We start from the raw sequence: 15,869 nt of genomic DNA, 5'->3' as shown, positions 1-15,869 counted from the left end.
CAGCACTTCTTTTCATGAAAATCTGGTGCCTATCAGCAGCCAGTAGGTCTTCCAACCTTTCCAGATGGGAATGAATGAATGAAAATAGCCGAATGCGGTAACTCAGTTTACGTGTTCAGGGTACCACATGAGCTAACGATTCTTTTGGATGTAACTGACACTTCCGGAACGCTCTGAGTGTCAGACACCACACTTTACGTACACTGTCCTAATTAGTCATCACTGGTGTGTGAGATCGGAACTGTGATTACTCCCACTTTACAGACAGGAAAACTCAGGGAACGTGGCCATGGCCACCCAGAGGGCAGGCAGTGGCACTGTGGTTGGTGTAAGGCTGATGGGCAGCCCTGAGTACACCGGCCTGCACTGATGGCCCATTCGCGGACAGAGCCTACAGGACTCACATGGTGCTGGAGGCCAGGTTTGTGTCCTCATGCTTGATCTTCCCATCCAGTGCAATGCCTCTTCTCTCTCTGTTGTTGGCCAGCAGGGGCACGAGCACCAGCATCTTGGTCAGAGTGCTGTTTGGCTGCACTTTTTCTCTTGAGGAAGAACCACAGAGAGTTTATGGCTGTCACGGCCACCATCCACACCTCAAGATCCCATCTGTCATGAGCATTTTCAGAGTCAAAGCCCCCTTACAAGGTAAAGGGAATCTCTGTGAATTCAAGGCCATCCTGGTCAACATAGCAAGCTCCAGGATAGATAGAGACCCTGCCTCAAAAAAAAAAAAAAAAAAAAAAAAAAAAAAAAAAAAAAAAAAAAAAAAAAAAAAAAGAAGAAGAAGAAGAAGAAGAAGCTGGGCTGTAGTGACACACACCTTTGATCCCAGTACTTGGGAGGCAGAGACAGGCAGATTTCTGTGAGTTTGAGGCCAGCCTGGTCTACAGAGTGAGTTCCAGGACAGGCTCCAAAGCTACAGAGAGAAACCCTGTCTTGAAAAACCAACCAACCAACCAAAAAAAGAAAAAAAAAGAAAAAGAAAAAAGAAAAAAAGAAAAAGAAAGGAAAAGAAAGGAAGAAAAGAAAAGAAAACTAAAAAAGCTCATACAGGACCACTGTAGCCAAAAACTGTCCACAGAAGGACAGTCAGCGCGTGACTGATGGTGGGCCTGTAATCCAGGCAGACCTCTCTCCTTTCATTCCAAGCAGCACATCTCTTTCTTTACCGGGGCTTCTTCAGAGCCCTGTGGCTTTCCCTATGTCTGATAGATATAAGGAACCCTGTGCCAAGGGACAGTTCTGGGACTCCGTTGGGGACACAGCATTCCTGGGATCCCGAAGTGGCCTCTGGGCTGCGGTATTCACTCTACAGCACACATGCTAGGCACCGGACCTGGGCTGAGGAGGGCAGAAGGCAGGGTGTGGCCTGCAAATGTTGGCTGGAAGCATCAGGACCACTTCCTGAGTGAGTTCCCAGACATCCCACGGGAAAGGCTTCCCTGTTTGCTTCCCAAGAGGAGTCTAAGCAGCTCTGGCTTCTCCTGTCTCTGGTGGGTGAGCACAGGCAGGAAGCCCTTTGCAGTGTTTTGTTTGAGCTAGGGGTGGCCACATCCTCTCACCTGGGTCATGGTGGGTGGACTCTCTCTCTCTCTCCAGCTCGATGGTCACGAAGGGGGCCCTGGGGGCTAGCATGATAGATAGCCTCTACTGTAGTGGAATTAGCGGAAGGACTATGCCAGGCCCACAGCTGTGCCTAGGGCAATTAGGATCCCAGACTGCGTCAGCAGCAGCATTTTTGAAGTCAGGTTTGACCTGGTTTGAGCAAGCCTGCCCACCAGAGTCCCAAGGGCTGGCTGGGTGTGTCTGGAAGACTGGCGTGGGTGCTACAGTCTTCTGAGTGGCCTCCAGGTTGAGACCAGTATGAGGATTAGTCTTAACGGGATTTTCTTGAGAAGTGCCTAGGAGATTTGAAAAGCACTCTGGATGGGTCTGTGAGAACATTTCCAGAGAAGATTAACCCAGAGGGGAAGACTGCCCTGAATACAAATGCCGCCATCTCATTGGCTGGAAGCCTGGCTGCAGTCAAAGAGAGAGAAAAGAGAGGCATCCTGCTAGCGCAGACACGCTGTTTCCTGTGCTGTTCTTCTCTGCCACGCCCACCTGCTGTGATCGACAGAAACTATGAATGGAAGCAGGTATTCTCTCTGAGAGTTCGTTTTCTGAGGTATTTGCCTCAACAATGAAAAAGCCAATGTGATCTGACCCCATTTCTAGACTCTTCTTGCCCTCAGGGAAATATCAGAATGGTTTTCACTTCCCTGAGGATCATTTGGTCCAAAAAGCATACAAAGTTTTGAATGAGAAACAGGAAATGATGTGTGTGTGTGTGTGTGTGTGTGTGTGTGTGTGTGTGTGTGTGTATCAGAAAAAAACTCTTATCAGCACAATGAGCCCCACAGTTGTGGAGTATCCGCCAAAAGGCAGCCAAGGTCAAGACTCCCCCCTCCTTGAACCAAATGTGAACAGACCCAGCTTGGCATAAGGAGTCAGCTATGAGGTGCTGTTTCCTTTCTTGTCTTTCTTTCCTTCTTCCTTCCTTCCTTTCTACTTCATTTAATTATTATCTTATGTGTATGAGTGTTTTACTTGTATATATGTCTGAGTACTGCATTTGTGGTGCCCTCAGAGGCCAGAAGAGGATATGATGGGATCTCCTGTTACTAGAGTTTATAGACAGTTGTGAGTCACCATGTGGGTGCTAGGAATTGAACCTGAGTCCTCTGGAAGAGCAGTCAGTGTTCTTAACCACTGAGACATCTCTCCAGCCCTGCTCTTCTCTTTCTTAACACTATATACTACACTTAAACGCAAGGCTGTCTTTGTTTTGAGTAGCAGCTTACTGTGGGTCTAAATATGTAATATGATATTTTTCTTTAATATGATCTCAGGTGGTCTTTCCTTAGTACCCAACCCTCCCTTTCACTCCAACCTTCCTGTCACCCTGGTAATGTTTTCTGTATAGAACGTGCTAGTTAGACAAAGCAGAGAAGCATATCCAAGCCTCTCTACCCTGCCTGTGGATTAAGAACTTAACCTCAAAGCCAGGCAGTGTGCATGTGCGTGTGCGTGTGCGTGTGTGTGTGTGTGTGTGTGTGTGTGTGTGTGTGTGTGTGTGTAGGTGCACACAGAGGCCATTGGTATCAGATTTCCTGGAGCTGAAGTTATAGGCATTTATGAGCCATGTAACAAGGGTGCTGGGAACAAGCTTAGGTCCTCTGTAAGAGCAGTATTGCGCTTAACTACTGAGCTATCTCCTCAATCCCTAAAATATCTTTATTAAACCCAACTCTACTATATATATAGTACAGCCCTACCCTGGGCTGATAGCTCATTTAGTCATCTTCTGGGGGCAGAAAGAGCACCCCATTCCTATCAACACATTCCAAGGACAGACAGAGTCCGTGATGCTCCCATGGTGACATTTCTCCCTAGCTATCTCCTCTTTGATCCCTTGTTCATGAAGCCTTATCTTGCAGCCTGGGATGGGCCCAGAGGTGACTTGCTTTGTAGCCCTTGATGTGAGAAAAGGGGAAGAAAAAGCAAAGGCCGGGGGCCTGGAGGGGCATTCTAGTTTCCTCTTGAGAAGAGGAAGTTGACAAAGTGGGCTGGCCGCCCAGGAAGTGGGAAGCCAACCGAGACTTACTGTGTCTCCTCTGCGGCCACAGGCTTGACGTAATAATCACTCGAGTAAAGAACCACATTGGCTACTTGTTCCACTGCAGAGGGAAGACAGGAGAGAGGTAAACGGGGCGGGCCCTCGCACCTTCCAGGAGACACACAGGACCATCTGTTGAGGTCTGGCTTTCTCAGCCCCCAGCTTAAAGGCTGCAACTTTTCAAGGTCTGGTTTCAGGCCATTGCTGTACACCAGTGACTTGCTCTGAGTTAATTCCCACCAAAACACCAGGCTCTCAGATGCAGCTCCCAAGAGCCCCCCCCCTCCTGCAAGGCCCATGATCTATACTGGGTGTCCTTATCCAAAGGCATGGTGTCTCCAGCATCCCAGAACTCACCATGTACTCGCCTACAAACCCAGCCCCTTTCCATCATCCTCCATCTTGCAGAAGGAGTACCGTCCTCCCAGTCCCTAAGCTTCCTGGAAACCTGCCCAAAGCAACACATGACCATCCACGGTGTGATATGGTGGATGGCTCTGCGTCCTGACTACTTAGGCTCAAATCTCTGTGGGGGAAATTCTTCAGTTCCTCCAAACCTCAATTCCCCCACCAGGAAAATGAGGGTGATGAATAAAAGAAGGTCTGAAGAATAAAAGAAAGGCTGGCACTGGGGAGATGTCACAAAGCTTGATGTCACGAGTTCAATTCCGGGAACCCATACAATGGAAGGAGAGAACTGACTCACACAGGCTGTCCTCTGATCTCCACATATATTCTGTGGCATATGCACACACACACACACACACACACACACACACACACACACATACACACACACAGACAATAAATGTAAAACAAAGATGGGCTGGGGAGATGGCTTTGGGCCTTGAAAGCACAAAGACCAATTCTCAGGTAGACACATATCCCTGCACTTGGGAAGCAGACACAGGAGAATGAATCCCTAGAGTAGAGCTTGCTGACCAGCTAGGCTAGCTTCCTTGGTGAGCTCCAGGCCAGTAAGAAATCTTGTCCCAAAAAAAGTGTATGTGTGGCCGGGCGGTGGTGGCGCACACCTTTAATCCCAGCACTCGGGAGGCAGAGGCAGGCGGATCTTTGTGAGTTCGAGGCCAGCCTGGGCTACCAAGTGAGTTCCAGGAAAGGTGCAAAGCTACACAGAGAAACCCTGTCTCGAAAAACCAAAAAAAAAAAAAGTGTATGTGTGGAGGAGTGATACCTGAGTAACCAGACTCGAGATTGTTCTCTGGTCTCTACATGCATGTATATGCATGCACACACATGATGGTACACACCTATAAATCCTGGCACTCAAAAGACAGAGACAAGAGAGACTCTGCAAGCTTGAGGCTAGCCTAGTCCACCCAGCAAGACAGACAAGAAAGGCCCTGCCTCAGAAAACAACACAATAACAACGAAGCTGAGACCGGTGGTGATGCCCACAAGACTCTGAAGGGCAAGGCAGAGGATTGGGAGTTCCGGGACAGCCTCAGCTGCAAACTGAACATCCGAGACTCCGCTGCAGCAAGAAAAACAAAATCAGGCTGGAGAAATGGCTCAGAGGTTAAGAGCATTGGCTGCTCTTCCAGAGGTCCTGAGGTCAGTTCCCAGTAACCACATGGTGGCTCACAACCATCTGTGATGGGATCTGATTCCCTCTTCTGGTGTGCATGAAGACAGGTCACTCATATACATAAAATAAATAAATATTTTAAAAATCAATTAAAAACATTGTTGTTTTGGTTTTTCAAGACAGGGTTTCACTGTGTAGCTCTGGCTGTCCTGGAACTCACTCTGTAGACCAAGCTGGCCTTCAACTCCTAAGTGCTGGGATTAAAGGTGTATACCATCACCACGCTGTTGAGAGAAACAACTTAGGGCACCCATCATGTGCCCAACTTATAGAAAGCTGTTAACATTTTGTTTCAGAACAGCTTCTTTTAAGGTCATTAGTTTTGCTATTAGTATTCAATAAATTTTGAGAGCTATTTTTATTTTGAAACAGATTTTACTGTGTACTGAAGGCAGGCCTAAAGCTCACAATACTGCCTCAGGCTCCCAAGTGCAAGGCTTGGCTGAGAAATAATTTTAAATACAAGTATTTAATGATACTTTATCAATTTTGCTGCTGTTTCTGAAAGTTTGCTTCTGCTCTTTCAAAGTTGAAATGATTTATAATTATTATAAATTATTTCTTAAATTTGCACAATTGAAGAGAGCCGTGTACATGTCAAGGCACTTGTCTGGGGGTCAGAGGACCACTTGGAGAGTCAGTTCTCTCCCTCCACCGTGTGGGTTCCAGAGGTCAAACTCACATCCCCAGGCTGGGAACAAGCACTTTTCCCAGCTCATCTCACCAGCCCACAGAGGCGCTCGTTCATTATTATCAAGAGGAGGACTCTTTGGGGAAGTGATGCAGTCATGGGGATGGACACGCTCATGAACAGGATGAATGATCTTATAAAGGAGGTTCCAGGAACTTGCTGGAAGGGCCTCATTACACCAATCTACCAGCATCTTGATCTTGAACTTCCCAGCCTCCAGAACTGCCAGAAATAACTATTTGTTATTAGCTGAATATGGTGGCACACACCTGCAAATACCAGTACTAGGGAGGCAGGGGCAGGAGGATCACAAGTTTGAGGACCACATCCCAGTGTGTGTGGGAACCACCTAATTTACGGTATTTTTGTTATAGCAGCCTGAATGGACAGATATTCTACCACACAGACCAAGGTATGACACTACATGCAAAATGCTGAATAACTCGGTCCTACAGAGAACTACACCGACAAAAAACAAGGCTAAATTAATATTCATATTAGCAATAAGAAAAAACGCAGAATCTCTAATGTGCACGCACACGATCTGAACTTCATCTTTGATGGGCGTACAGGGAAAGAGGAACATGTTAGCCCACTATCTGTCGCTATAGCTGAATACCATAGACAAGACTGCTTACAAAGAATGGAGGTTTAATTAGCCCCTGGCTCTGGAACCTGGGACTCCCAAGTGGTGCTGGCATCTGATAAGGGCCTTCCTGTTTGATCATAATAGCAGGGGACCTCAAATGGTGGGGGCAGGGCAGGTGTGCTAATTTAAGCCTCTTTACTTCTTACAAAGCCACTAATGTCATTACAGGCCCTTCCTCATACCCTCATTTGACCCTAGCTACTTCCCGAAGTCTTACCTGCAAATATCATTAACGTACGAGTGTGAGGATCAAGTTCCAAACAGCTAATTATGTAAGCTTTCAGTGGACACTTTCAAACCACAGCAGATAACTGGACTGCACCACCACCCGTGGTTTGCATAAGACAAACCCTATTTATGTGTGTGTGCGCGCGCACACGTGCGCGCGCGTGCTGAAGATTACACATACTGAAGGACCTTGCCTATACCCAGCAAGCATGCTACAAACGGAGCGATATCACTAGCTTTTTTAAAAGTGGGAATTCACATAGTGTAGACTGGCCTCTACATGCAGCTGTGGCTGGCCTTGAACTCCTGATCCTCTTGCTAGCTGAGTCCAGCTACAATGCCTATTTTAACAATGAAATGCCCATATCCTTTGTCCTGGGTAACCTGGGATGGCTAATTACGCTGACATTGTAAATCTACCTTCTTGTGGCCATCAAATATTTTAGTTGGAAGTTGAAGTCTGAATTTACTCTCCCAGGTCAATCCATTGGGGTGTTTGTTTGTTTGTTTGTTTTGCCCACAAAGACCTACACACATATTTTGTTGTTGATCTATACTTTTAATGTTTTGAGACAAAATATAGGTATGTCACCCAGACTGGCCTCAAACTCATAATCCTCCTGCCTAAGTCTCCTGAATGCTGGGATGATAGGTATGTGCCAGGATACTCTAAGACCTGCACTTGGATGGGCTTTGAGTTGAGGAAATAACAGATAGGAGCAGTAAGTGTGGGGTGGGGGGCGCTCCACTGTAGTACACAACAGGGTTGATCCTCACTAGATGGTCATTCAAGGTGAGACATCTCACTTCACTATTCATGAAGCATTCCTATGTGGGAGCTCTACTTAGTGCCTATAGGCTTGGGAAGATGGGTGAAGAGCCACTACTGTGGGCACCAACTGGGATTCAAGGGTGGCATACTAGGAACCCACAGATTAAGTCTCATGTTTTCAAATCTAATTCCTTACTCAATGCACTTGCTGTATTTATCAATAAAAACTATTACTTGCCCAAAAAGGGAAGTGGGACTAGAGAAATTGCTCAGTGGTTAAGAGCACTGACTGTTCTTCCAGAGTATCCAGGTTCAAGTCCCAAAACCTACAGGGCAGCTAACAACCACCTGTTCTAGGGGATCTGATGCCCTCTCTGGCCTCAACAGGTACTGCATGCACATGGTACAGACACACAGGCAAAACACCCATACACATAAAATAAATAATTAAACAAACAAAAACAAAAAGAGAAGCTTCTCCCTGGACTTCCCAAGTGAGACCTGGCTCAGAGGGGTGTTTCTGGGATGGCAGGATCACGGGAAGATGGGAAGGGCATCTGTAGGAGACAAAGCACCAAAATAAAAGGCAACCTAAGAGACCATGATGGTGAATTCAATGACTTGTTTTGAGGTAGGGGCTCGACGTAGTCATATCTAGGTATGTTGCCCAGGCTGGCTTCAATATAGACATATAACCAAGGACAACTTGAACTTCTGATCTTCCTGTCTCTACCTCCCAAGTGCTGAAATTTTAGGCATGCACCACCTGTAGTGCTGGGATTGAACCTAGGGTTTCCTGCATGCTCTACCAACTGAGATATATCCATAGCCTGAATGCGATGACTTTTAAGATCCTTGTCTCTTTAAGGTCCTACTGTCAATGGTAATAGCAACCACAGGCAGACGCAAGGACACAGGTGAGGTGGAGGCTTATCAGATCAGAGTGGCCCCTAGGAAATAGCATGAGGTTGAGTTCTAGAAGGTCCTACCTAATACTTTAATCTTCTTCACAGTCTTCTCTGTGTTATTGGTCACTGTCACAGTCACAGGGATGGGTTCCCCATGGAAATATATCTGAAAAGGGAGAGAGACATCAGAAGAGAAGAATGGAGTGCAGTGGGGTAGAATCTTTGATCTGAGGACTCTCGAGACCAAGATTTTCTTAATCTCTTTCCAATAAATAACCCCAGTATTAGAGAAACTAAAATGATAGCAATATTTCTTCTAGAGAAGGGCATAGATATGTTCAGCCCCATCTGCAGAAGGCCAAGGAGGTTGAGGGGTGTGACGGTTAGCTTTGTCAGCTTGACACAACCTAGCATTACCTGCGAAGAGTCTTCATGGATTGTCTACATCGGGTCGGTCTGTGGGCAAGTCTGTGGGGAGCTATCTTCACTGTTAATTAATGTGGGCAGAGCCAGCCCCACTGTGGGCAGCACCAATCTCTAGGCAGGGGGTCCTGAACTGTATTAAGAGTGGAGGAATCAGGGCTGGAGAGATGGCTCAGAGGTTAAGAGCACTGATTGCTCTTCCAAAGGTCCTGAGTTCAAGTCCCAGCAACCACATGGTGGCTCACAACCATCTGTAATGAGATCTGGCGCCCTCTTCTGGCCTGCAGCCATATATGCAGGCAGAACACTATATACATAATAAATAAATCTTTAAAAAAAAAAAAAAAGAGTGGAGGAATCAAGTTGAATGTAAGCAAGCCAGTGAGCATGCATGCATTCATTTTTCTCTGTTCTTTACTGTGGATGTGATACGACCAGCTCTTTGAAGTTCCTGCCCTGACTTCATTGTTTGGAGATGGCATGTGTGAAATGAAAAGAAGGCACTAGGAAAGCTGGCTGATGGAGCCTTACCTAGCAACACGCTGTGCTACCCAGCCCTGGGTGGGCAACACCCACACATGTATACACACTACATGAGGCTCTGGCTAACCTGTGTATCACTGACTCTGGACCACAAGAGCCTTAGCCAGCTGCTCTTCACCTTCTACTACCATGACTATCCTCATTGATGACATCATTCTCAATATGGCTGCCCTGTGAGTTTTCTATGAAATCTGAATTTTCCAAGGAAGTGAGCAATTTGAAGTCATACAGTGAGCAATGCTGCTTTAGAGATGGGGTGGAAAATGGCCAAGGTGGATGTGAGAGGATGTCTGCTTCTAATCTCCACAGCCCCCAGTCTATTGGGATAGCCAACAAGTGCAATGGTAAGCCGTGGTGGCTCATGGTGACCAGCTCCAAATCAATGGAAATAAGCTGGCGATTTGCAAACATCTATGATTCAACCACGGCAGGAACAAGGTGACTTGTGGTGCGTCCACACAGTGAGGGGGCTGTGGTCTGTACCCCCGACCTGAATCCCCATGGGATTACCTCTTTGCTGAGGGAGACTGAGAGATGCAGGGGCTTGTCAGACATGAAGAACTGCCAGGCTGCCTCAGCACAGGGTTGGGGACCCATCTCAGGAGGGGCATGCTGCACTTTGCGGATCAGTAACCGCACAGAGCTCCTGAGGAGAAAAGGTCCAGGGGTCCTGGTTGGTACCCCACCCCCACCCATCCCACAGGCTTCAAAGTGGCCTCCCGGGGCCCTCTTCCATGATCCCAGGAGCCGAATGCTGAGCCAGCAATGCCCTCAAGGATTCCTTTCAGTCTGTCAGACTCAGCTTAGCCTTCTCTCAGGAGAGCCTGCATCAATGGTTTCAGATGACGTATATGACCAGGCTTTAGAGCGCCATGTAACTGTGACACATTGTCACTATCACAAGCATCAAAATCACAGAATTTGGGAGTAGAGTGCTTGCCTAGTATGTACAATATGATGGGTCAGATCCACAGCAAAACACACAGCACTGTGAGATATGGGTGCTGAGTATGAGGAGAATATTGGAAGAGATGGGCTAGGTGGAGCCTTAGGGATGAAAGTGAGTTATCAAATAAAAAAGAGACATAAAGTTAGCGGGGAGGGCTGGGAGTATACGGGAGAAGTAGAAGGGAGGAAAGGAAGTGGAGGTGTGTATCATCATATTTTACTTCATATACGCATGAAATTCTCAAAAAAAATTTAAAAAGAAAATCAAGCACCTGGTTGGTAGGAAGACTGTTTCTTGGTGACAGAGATTCTGTTTGGAGTGATACAAAAGCTTTGATCTGATGATGGCAAAACGTGGATACACTTGGTGTTACAGAGTTATACATTTAAAGTGGTCAGAATCATAAACTTCGCAGTGTGTGTAGATTATCATAAGTTTAAAAAATGTTCTAAGAGCCAGGCGGTGGTGGCTCACACCTTTAATCCCAGCACTTGGGAGGCAGAGCCAGGAGGATCTCTGTGAGTTCAAGGCCAGCCTGGTCTACAGAGAGAGATCCAGGACAGGCACCAAAACTACACAGAGAAACCCTGTCTCAGGGGAAAAAAAGTTCTAAGAAAGAAAAGATAGACATGGTATCTTAAGCCTGGCATTCCAGTGCTTGGGAAACGGAGGCAGAAAGACCACCCTCATGAGTTCCAGGCCAGTCTTGGCTACAGTATGATACCATTTGAAAAGAAAAGAAAAGAAAAACTAAAAAGAGAAAATAAATAAATTAAAAGGAAGAGAATGAAAGAAATGACCTGGAAGGTTTGGGGGCCCATGGGTCCCTGCGGTTGTCAAGTTCGCTGTCATTCTCTTTTATCCTCTTCACCAATATTATTAGTTACTGCCCCCAACCCACTTATAAATGGATGGTGGTTCAGTTTTTATCTGCCCTGATCAGGGAGGCTCCATGAAGCCAGGCACGGGAAACCTGTGGGGAGAGTTCTGCCACACCAGGAGAAGGTGGGGCTGTTTCTGGTCCCTGCCTCTATACCACCCAGACCCTGCCCAGTCCCACAAGGACTCTTACTTCTTGGGGATCTTGTCCTCTTCACCATCTGTGACGTCTGTGGCAAATGCTTTGACCTCAAAGTCGACCCCACAGCTCTGTTGGAGACAAGTGTCAGAGCAGTGGTTAGCACCTCCCTTCCCAGGAGCTAGGACAGAAGGTCCCACATGCAGGCAGACCTATGACCCTAGCTTTTCGTCTTAGCTGGGTCTTTCTTGGGGTTGTTCCATGAGACTAGTGGAGAGGTGTACTGGGAATCCAACATTGACATCAGCATGATGAGTGTCCTAGTTAGGGTTACTATTCCTGTGATAAAGCACCATGACCAAAAGCAAGTTGGGGAGGGAAGGTTTATTTGGCTTATGCTTCCACATCTCTGTTCATCACTGAAAGAAGTCAGGACAGGAACTCAAACGGGACAGGAACCTGGAGGCAGAAGCTGATGCAGAAACCATGGGGAGGTGATGCTGACTGGCTTGCTCCTCATGGCTTTCTTATAGAACCCAGAACCATCAGCCCAGGGATGGCACCACCCACAGTGGGCTGAGCTCTCCCCTATGAGTCACTAATTAAGAAAACGCTCTACAAGTTTGCCAATAGCCTGATCTTATGGAGGCATTTTCTTAACCGAGGCTTCCTCCTCTCAGATGACTCTAGCCTGTGTCAGGTTGACACAAAATTGTTCAGCACAAGGAGTAAGCAGGGGCTGAGAGTCCTACAGAAGACAGCTGTCAACATGCCTCCCGAGATGTGCTTCTCAAGTCCTGGTACGTCCATGCCTCCCTCTACTTTCTTCACAAATATACGACCTGACCCTGCAAAAACTTCTGACAAATGCTGCACACAGCAGTGGGGCAGACACAGTATCCATGGATGTCCTGCGGTGTTGCAAACACTCTGACCTCAGTGGCTCCTGCAAAGCCAACTCTGGCCAGACAGCAATGGTTTACAATGGTTGATTTTCCCCCCTTCAAAATGAGGTAAAATGGTAAGATCACCTTTTCAAAATGAAAGAGAACTTTTAAGCCTCCATGGATGGAGTAAATGCCATATGCCTGTGATCCCCAGTCCTCAGTTCCCTGTGTAGGCCCAGTACATCCTGATCTCTGCCTAGAGAGAAAATCAGAGACAGCAAGGATGTCTCTTGTGTCTCAATGCTACAGGTGACTGCTGTGGGATGAGCCTTCTGTACACTCTGACTATGTATTGCTCTCATTGGTTGATAATAAAGCTGTTTTGGCCTATGGCAAGGCAGGATAAGGTTAGGTAGAACAAGCAAACTGAGGAAGAGGGGTGGAGTTGGGGGAGATGTGAGCCAGCTGCCCAAGAAGCAAGATGCCAGAGGACCAGAAAAGCCATGGCTACATGGCAATGCATAGATTAATAGAAATGGGTTAATTTAAATGTAAGAGCTAGTTAGTAATAAGCGTGAGCCATCTGCCAAGCATTTATAATTAATATAAGCCTCTGTGTGGTAATTTGGGAAGCGGCTGTTTTTGGGAACAGGTGGTCAGGACATAACGTGCAATTTGTGATACATAAAATGGCATGTATTATATTCATATATAATGTTATATGTATGTATTATATCTGTATATATTTGTATTTCTATATTATATTATATATAATAATATTATATATTATTATATATATAATAATCTCCTATGTGTCCCTCAAGCCTCCCATCTGCAACCAAGCCCCCAGCTCTAGGATACTGGAGGTTCCTAGCCCAGAAGCCTTCCTGCCAAGTTAAAGTGCTCTCCCCTCTTAGAATACAGGGGACGGGAGTGGCTCTGGCCTACACAGGGTTGTAAAACTATAGAAAGGTCATCGAAGAATCAGGATTTGGAGCCTCCTTGAGAGAGCACTGATGGATCTGACAAGGCTCAGTTGTATTTTCTTAGTTCCTGGCCTCCCTTTTCTAGAGTGACCTCCTTATCCCTGATCTCAGCTGTCCTCAGCTTCCCTGGACCACGGCACTCAAATGTTTTAGAAGTAATATTTACTGTGTGGCCTAGAAAACAGACACATATGTGTGAAACCACTCTCCCGACATGACGTTGACCTTTGCGTCATGTGACCAGTTCTGAGAGCGTCCATCCCATTCCGTTTAGTTCAACTCTACTCTGTGCTATTCCACCCCACCCATTGTTGTTTTAATGCTATTTCTGATCTATGAACCACGAGTGAGTGATGATGCCACCCTGAGGAACAGTGTCCTTACACCTGTCATTGTCAACCACTGTCCACTGTCCTCCATGCTCAGGTACAGACCTGCCATCACGGTCAGTCTTGGTCCCCTTCTCCTCTGGTCTTCATTCCTTCCTTTGTGCCTGAAGTCTCTAGTCACACTCCCCTTTTCCTCCCTTCCCTTCACAGCACATACTTGACCAACCTCAGATCCATTCTTGACCCTTTGTACACCTGACTCAAGGCCTGCTATTCAGTGGCTCCCATGTCACTCAGGTTCAAACCCAAGTCCTCCAGTCCTGGCTTTCCTCTGCTTTCCCCTGACCTCAGCTCCCACCCTCCACCCCTTCTCCCCTCGTTTAGCAGGAAAGAGCCTGAACATGTTCTCTCCACCACAAGGATCAGGGCCTCTCTCTCTGCAGAGTCGAGCTTTCCCCTCTTCTTAGTACAAGGATTCTTGACTTTCAACGTCACCTGTTGCCCCTCCCTCACACAAGCCTGAGGCTTCCCAGGGTGCCTGTGGCCGGCTAGTCCACCCTGCACTTGAGGGATTTTGCTGTTGCCTGTGACTTTCCGTTAACATGTGAGACCCGGGAGCTTCTGATCTCTTGTTCACAAGAATGCTCATGGTTAATAACTGCTGGAGATGAGTGATAGGGTCATGGAGAGTCTGTAAGATGGGTTCTTTATCTTTGCATATACTTGAAATATTCCATGATAAAAAAGCTACTTTAAAGGTCTGCTAAAAACTTGGCATGGTGGCTCATGACCATCATCCCAGCACATGGTAGGGTGGCAGCAGGAAGATCAGGAGTCCAAGGTCAGTCTCAGTTACATGAGACCCTGACTCAAAAACAAACCATCAAAAGCCTATTGAAGGAGGAGGGGCCTGTGGCATTTTTCCTTTAACTCACCTTCCCTACATCTTGTGGAGCTGGCTGCAACATCACCGAACAGGGTAGGTAGTCAGGAAACTGGAAAGACACAAATACAAAACCATTTCATTCAGAGGGGCTATTCGACATGCAGTATAAAACCATCATGCAAGATGACACAAAAAGACAGAATTCTCCCGCTCTCCTAATACCCAGGACACTGATTTAGTTCCAAAAATCTCCAGCATGCATAGAAACACACAAATGAGGTTCTACACAGGGCACATGTTCACTGGGACCAAATGTGTCTCATTATCTAGTTCACTAACCTCACTAGCCCTTATCCTACTCAGACATCTTTCTAACCATTTTTACACACCATGAATTACAATTTCTCTCCACAGTGCTTAGAGCTGCCACAGTGCACACTTCATGTAGCCATTCGTCTTTGTTGGACACTTACATGCTATTTAATTTTTTTTTTTTTTTTTGCCGTTATAAAAATTACCACAAGCAGGGTGGTGGTGCCACATGCCTGTAATCCCAGCACTCAGGAGACAGAAGCAGGCGGATCTCTGTGAGTTTGAGGCCAGCCTGGTCTACAGAGTGAGTTCTAGGACAGCCAGAGCTGTTTACACAGAGAAACCCTGTCTTGAAAAATCAAAACAAACAACAAACAAAATAAAACAATGCCACAATAAATATACATCTTCAAACCCTTGAGTCCAGTGTTAGCCAATTAGTTCTGTGTTACATTGACAGAAAGGGAACTATCAGACTAGAATCATATTTTATTGTTTGGAGTGAGGGAGACACAGGGTCTTTCTCTATTTAGTCTATGCTGGCCTTGAACTTTCAATCCTTCTGCCTCTGCTTCCATATTGCTGAGATTCCAGTTGTATGCCATTATTCATGGCTGAAAAACCACATTTTAAAAAGATTTATTAATTTCTAAATGTTATGTGTATGAGTGTTTTGCCTGCATGTATATATGTGTACTACATGTGTGCCTGACACTCATGGAGCCCTAAAGAGGGTGATGGAACCTCTGAAACTGGAGTTATAGATAGGTGTAAGTTGCCATTCAGATACTGAACACCGACCCCTGGTCCTCTGCAAGAACAGCTAACCGCTGAGCCATCTCTCCAGCCTTTGGCTGTTGCTTGTTTTTGTTTGTTTGTTTGTTTTTCTGTACAGGGGACCAAATTCAAAAACCAAATTAGTGCATGCTAGACAAGTGCTCCAGCACCTAAAGATCTCATCTCATTGCTAGCCAGGCATGCTGGTTCATGCACTTGGGAGGCAGAGGCAAGAGGATCTGAG

At 46.4% G+C, this 15,869-nt stretch overlaps 1 protein-coding gene across 3 annotated transcripts in view; it reads right to left on the bottom strand.

Moving 5' to 3' along the window:
• The window catches only part of Sag (S-antigen visual arrestin), a 39,446-nt gene that overhangs the window by 11,756 nt on the left and 11,821 nt on the right, over positions 1-15,869 (bottom strand). For all 3 annotated transcript variants that reach the window (XM_028876286.2, XM_037210071.1, XM_037210072.1), the window contains 6 exons: positions 14,586-14,645; positions 11,503-11,579; positions 9,992-10,127; positions 8,597-8,681; positions 3,647-3,719; positions 405-542 (listed from right to left, as the gene is read on the bottom strand). In XM_028876286.2, the coding sequence (XP_028732119.1) occupies positions 405-542; positions 3,647-3,719; positions 8,597-8,681; positions 9,992-10,127; positions 11,503-11,579; positions 14,586-14,645 (569 nt within the window). The remainder of the gene's footprint in view (positions 1-404; positions 543-3,646; positions 3,720-8,596; positions 8,682-9,991; positions 10,128-11,502; positions 11,580-14,585; positions 14,646-15,869) is intronic.

The sequence above is a fragment of the Peromyscus leucopus genome, chromosome 13 (assembly GCF_004664715.2).
Source record: "Peromyscus leucopus breed LL Stock chromosome 13, UCI_PerLeu_2.1, whole genome shotgun sequence".
Classification (NCBI taxonomy): domain Eukaryota; kingdom Metazoa; phylum Chordata; class Mammalia; order Rodentia; family Cricetidae; genus Peromyscus; species Peromyscus leucopus.
This window is presented reverse-complemented; position numbering and strand designations above follow the sequence as displayed.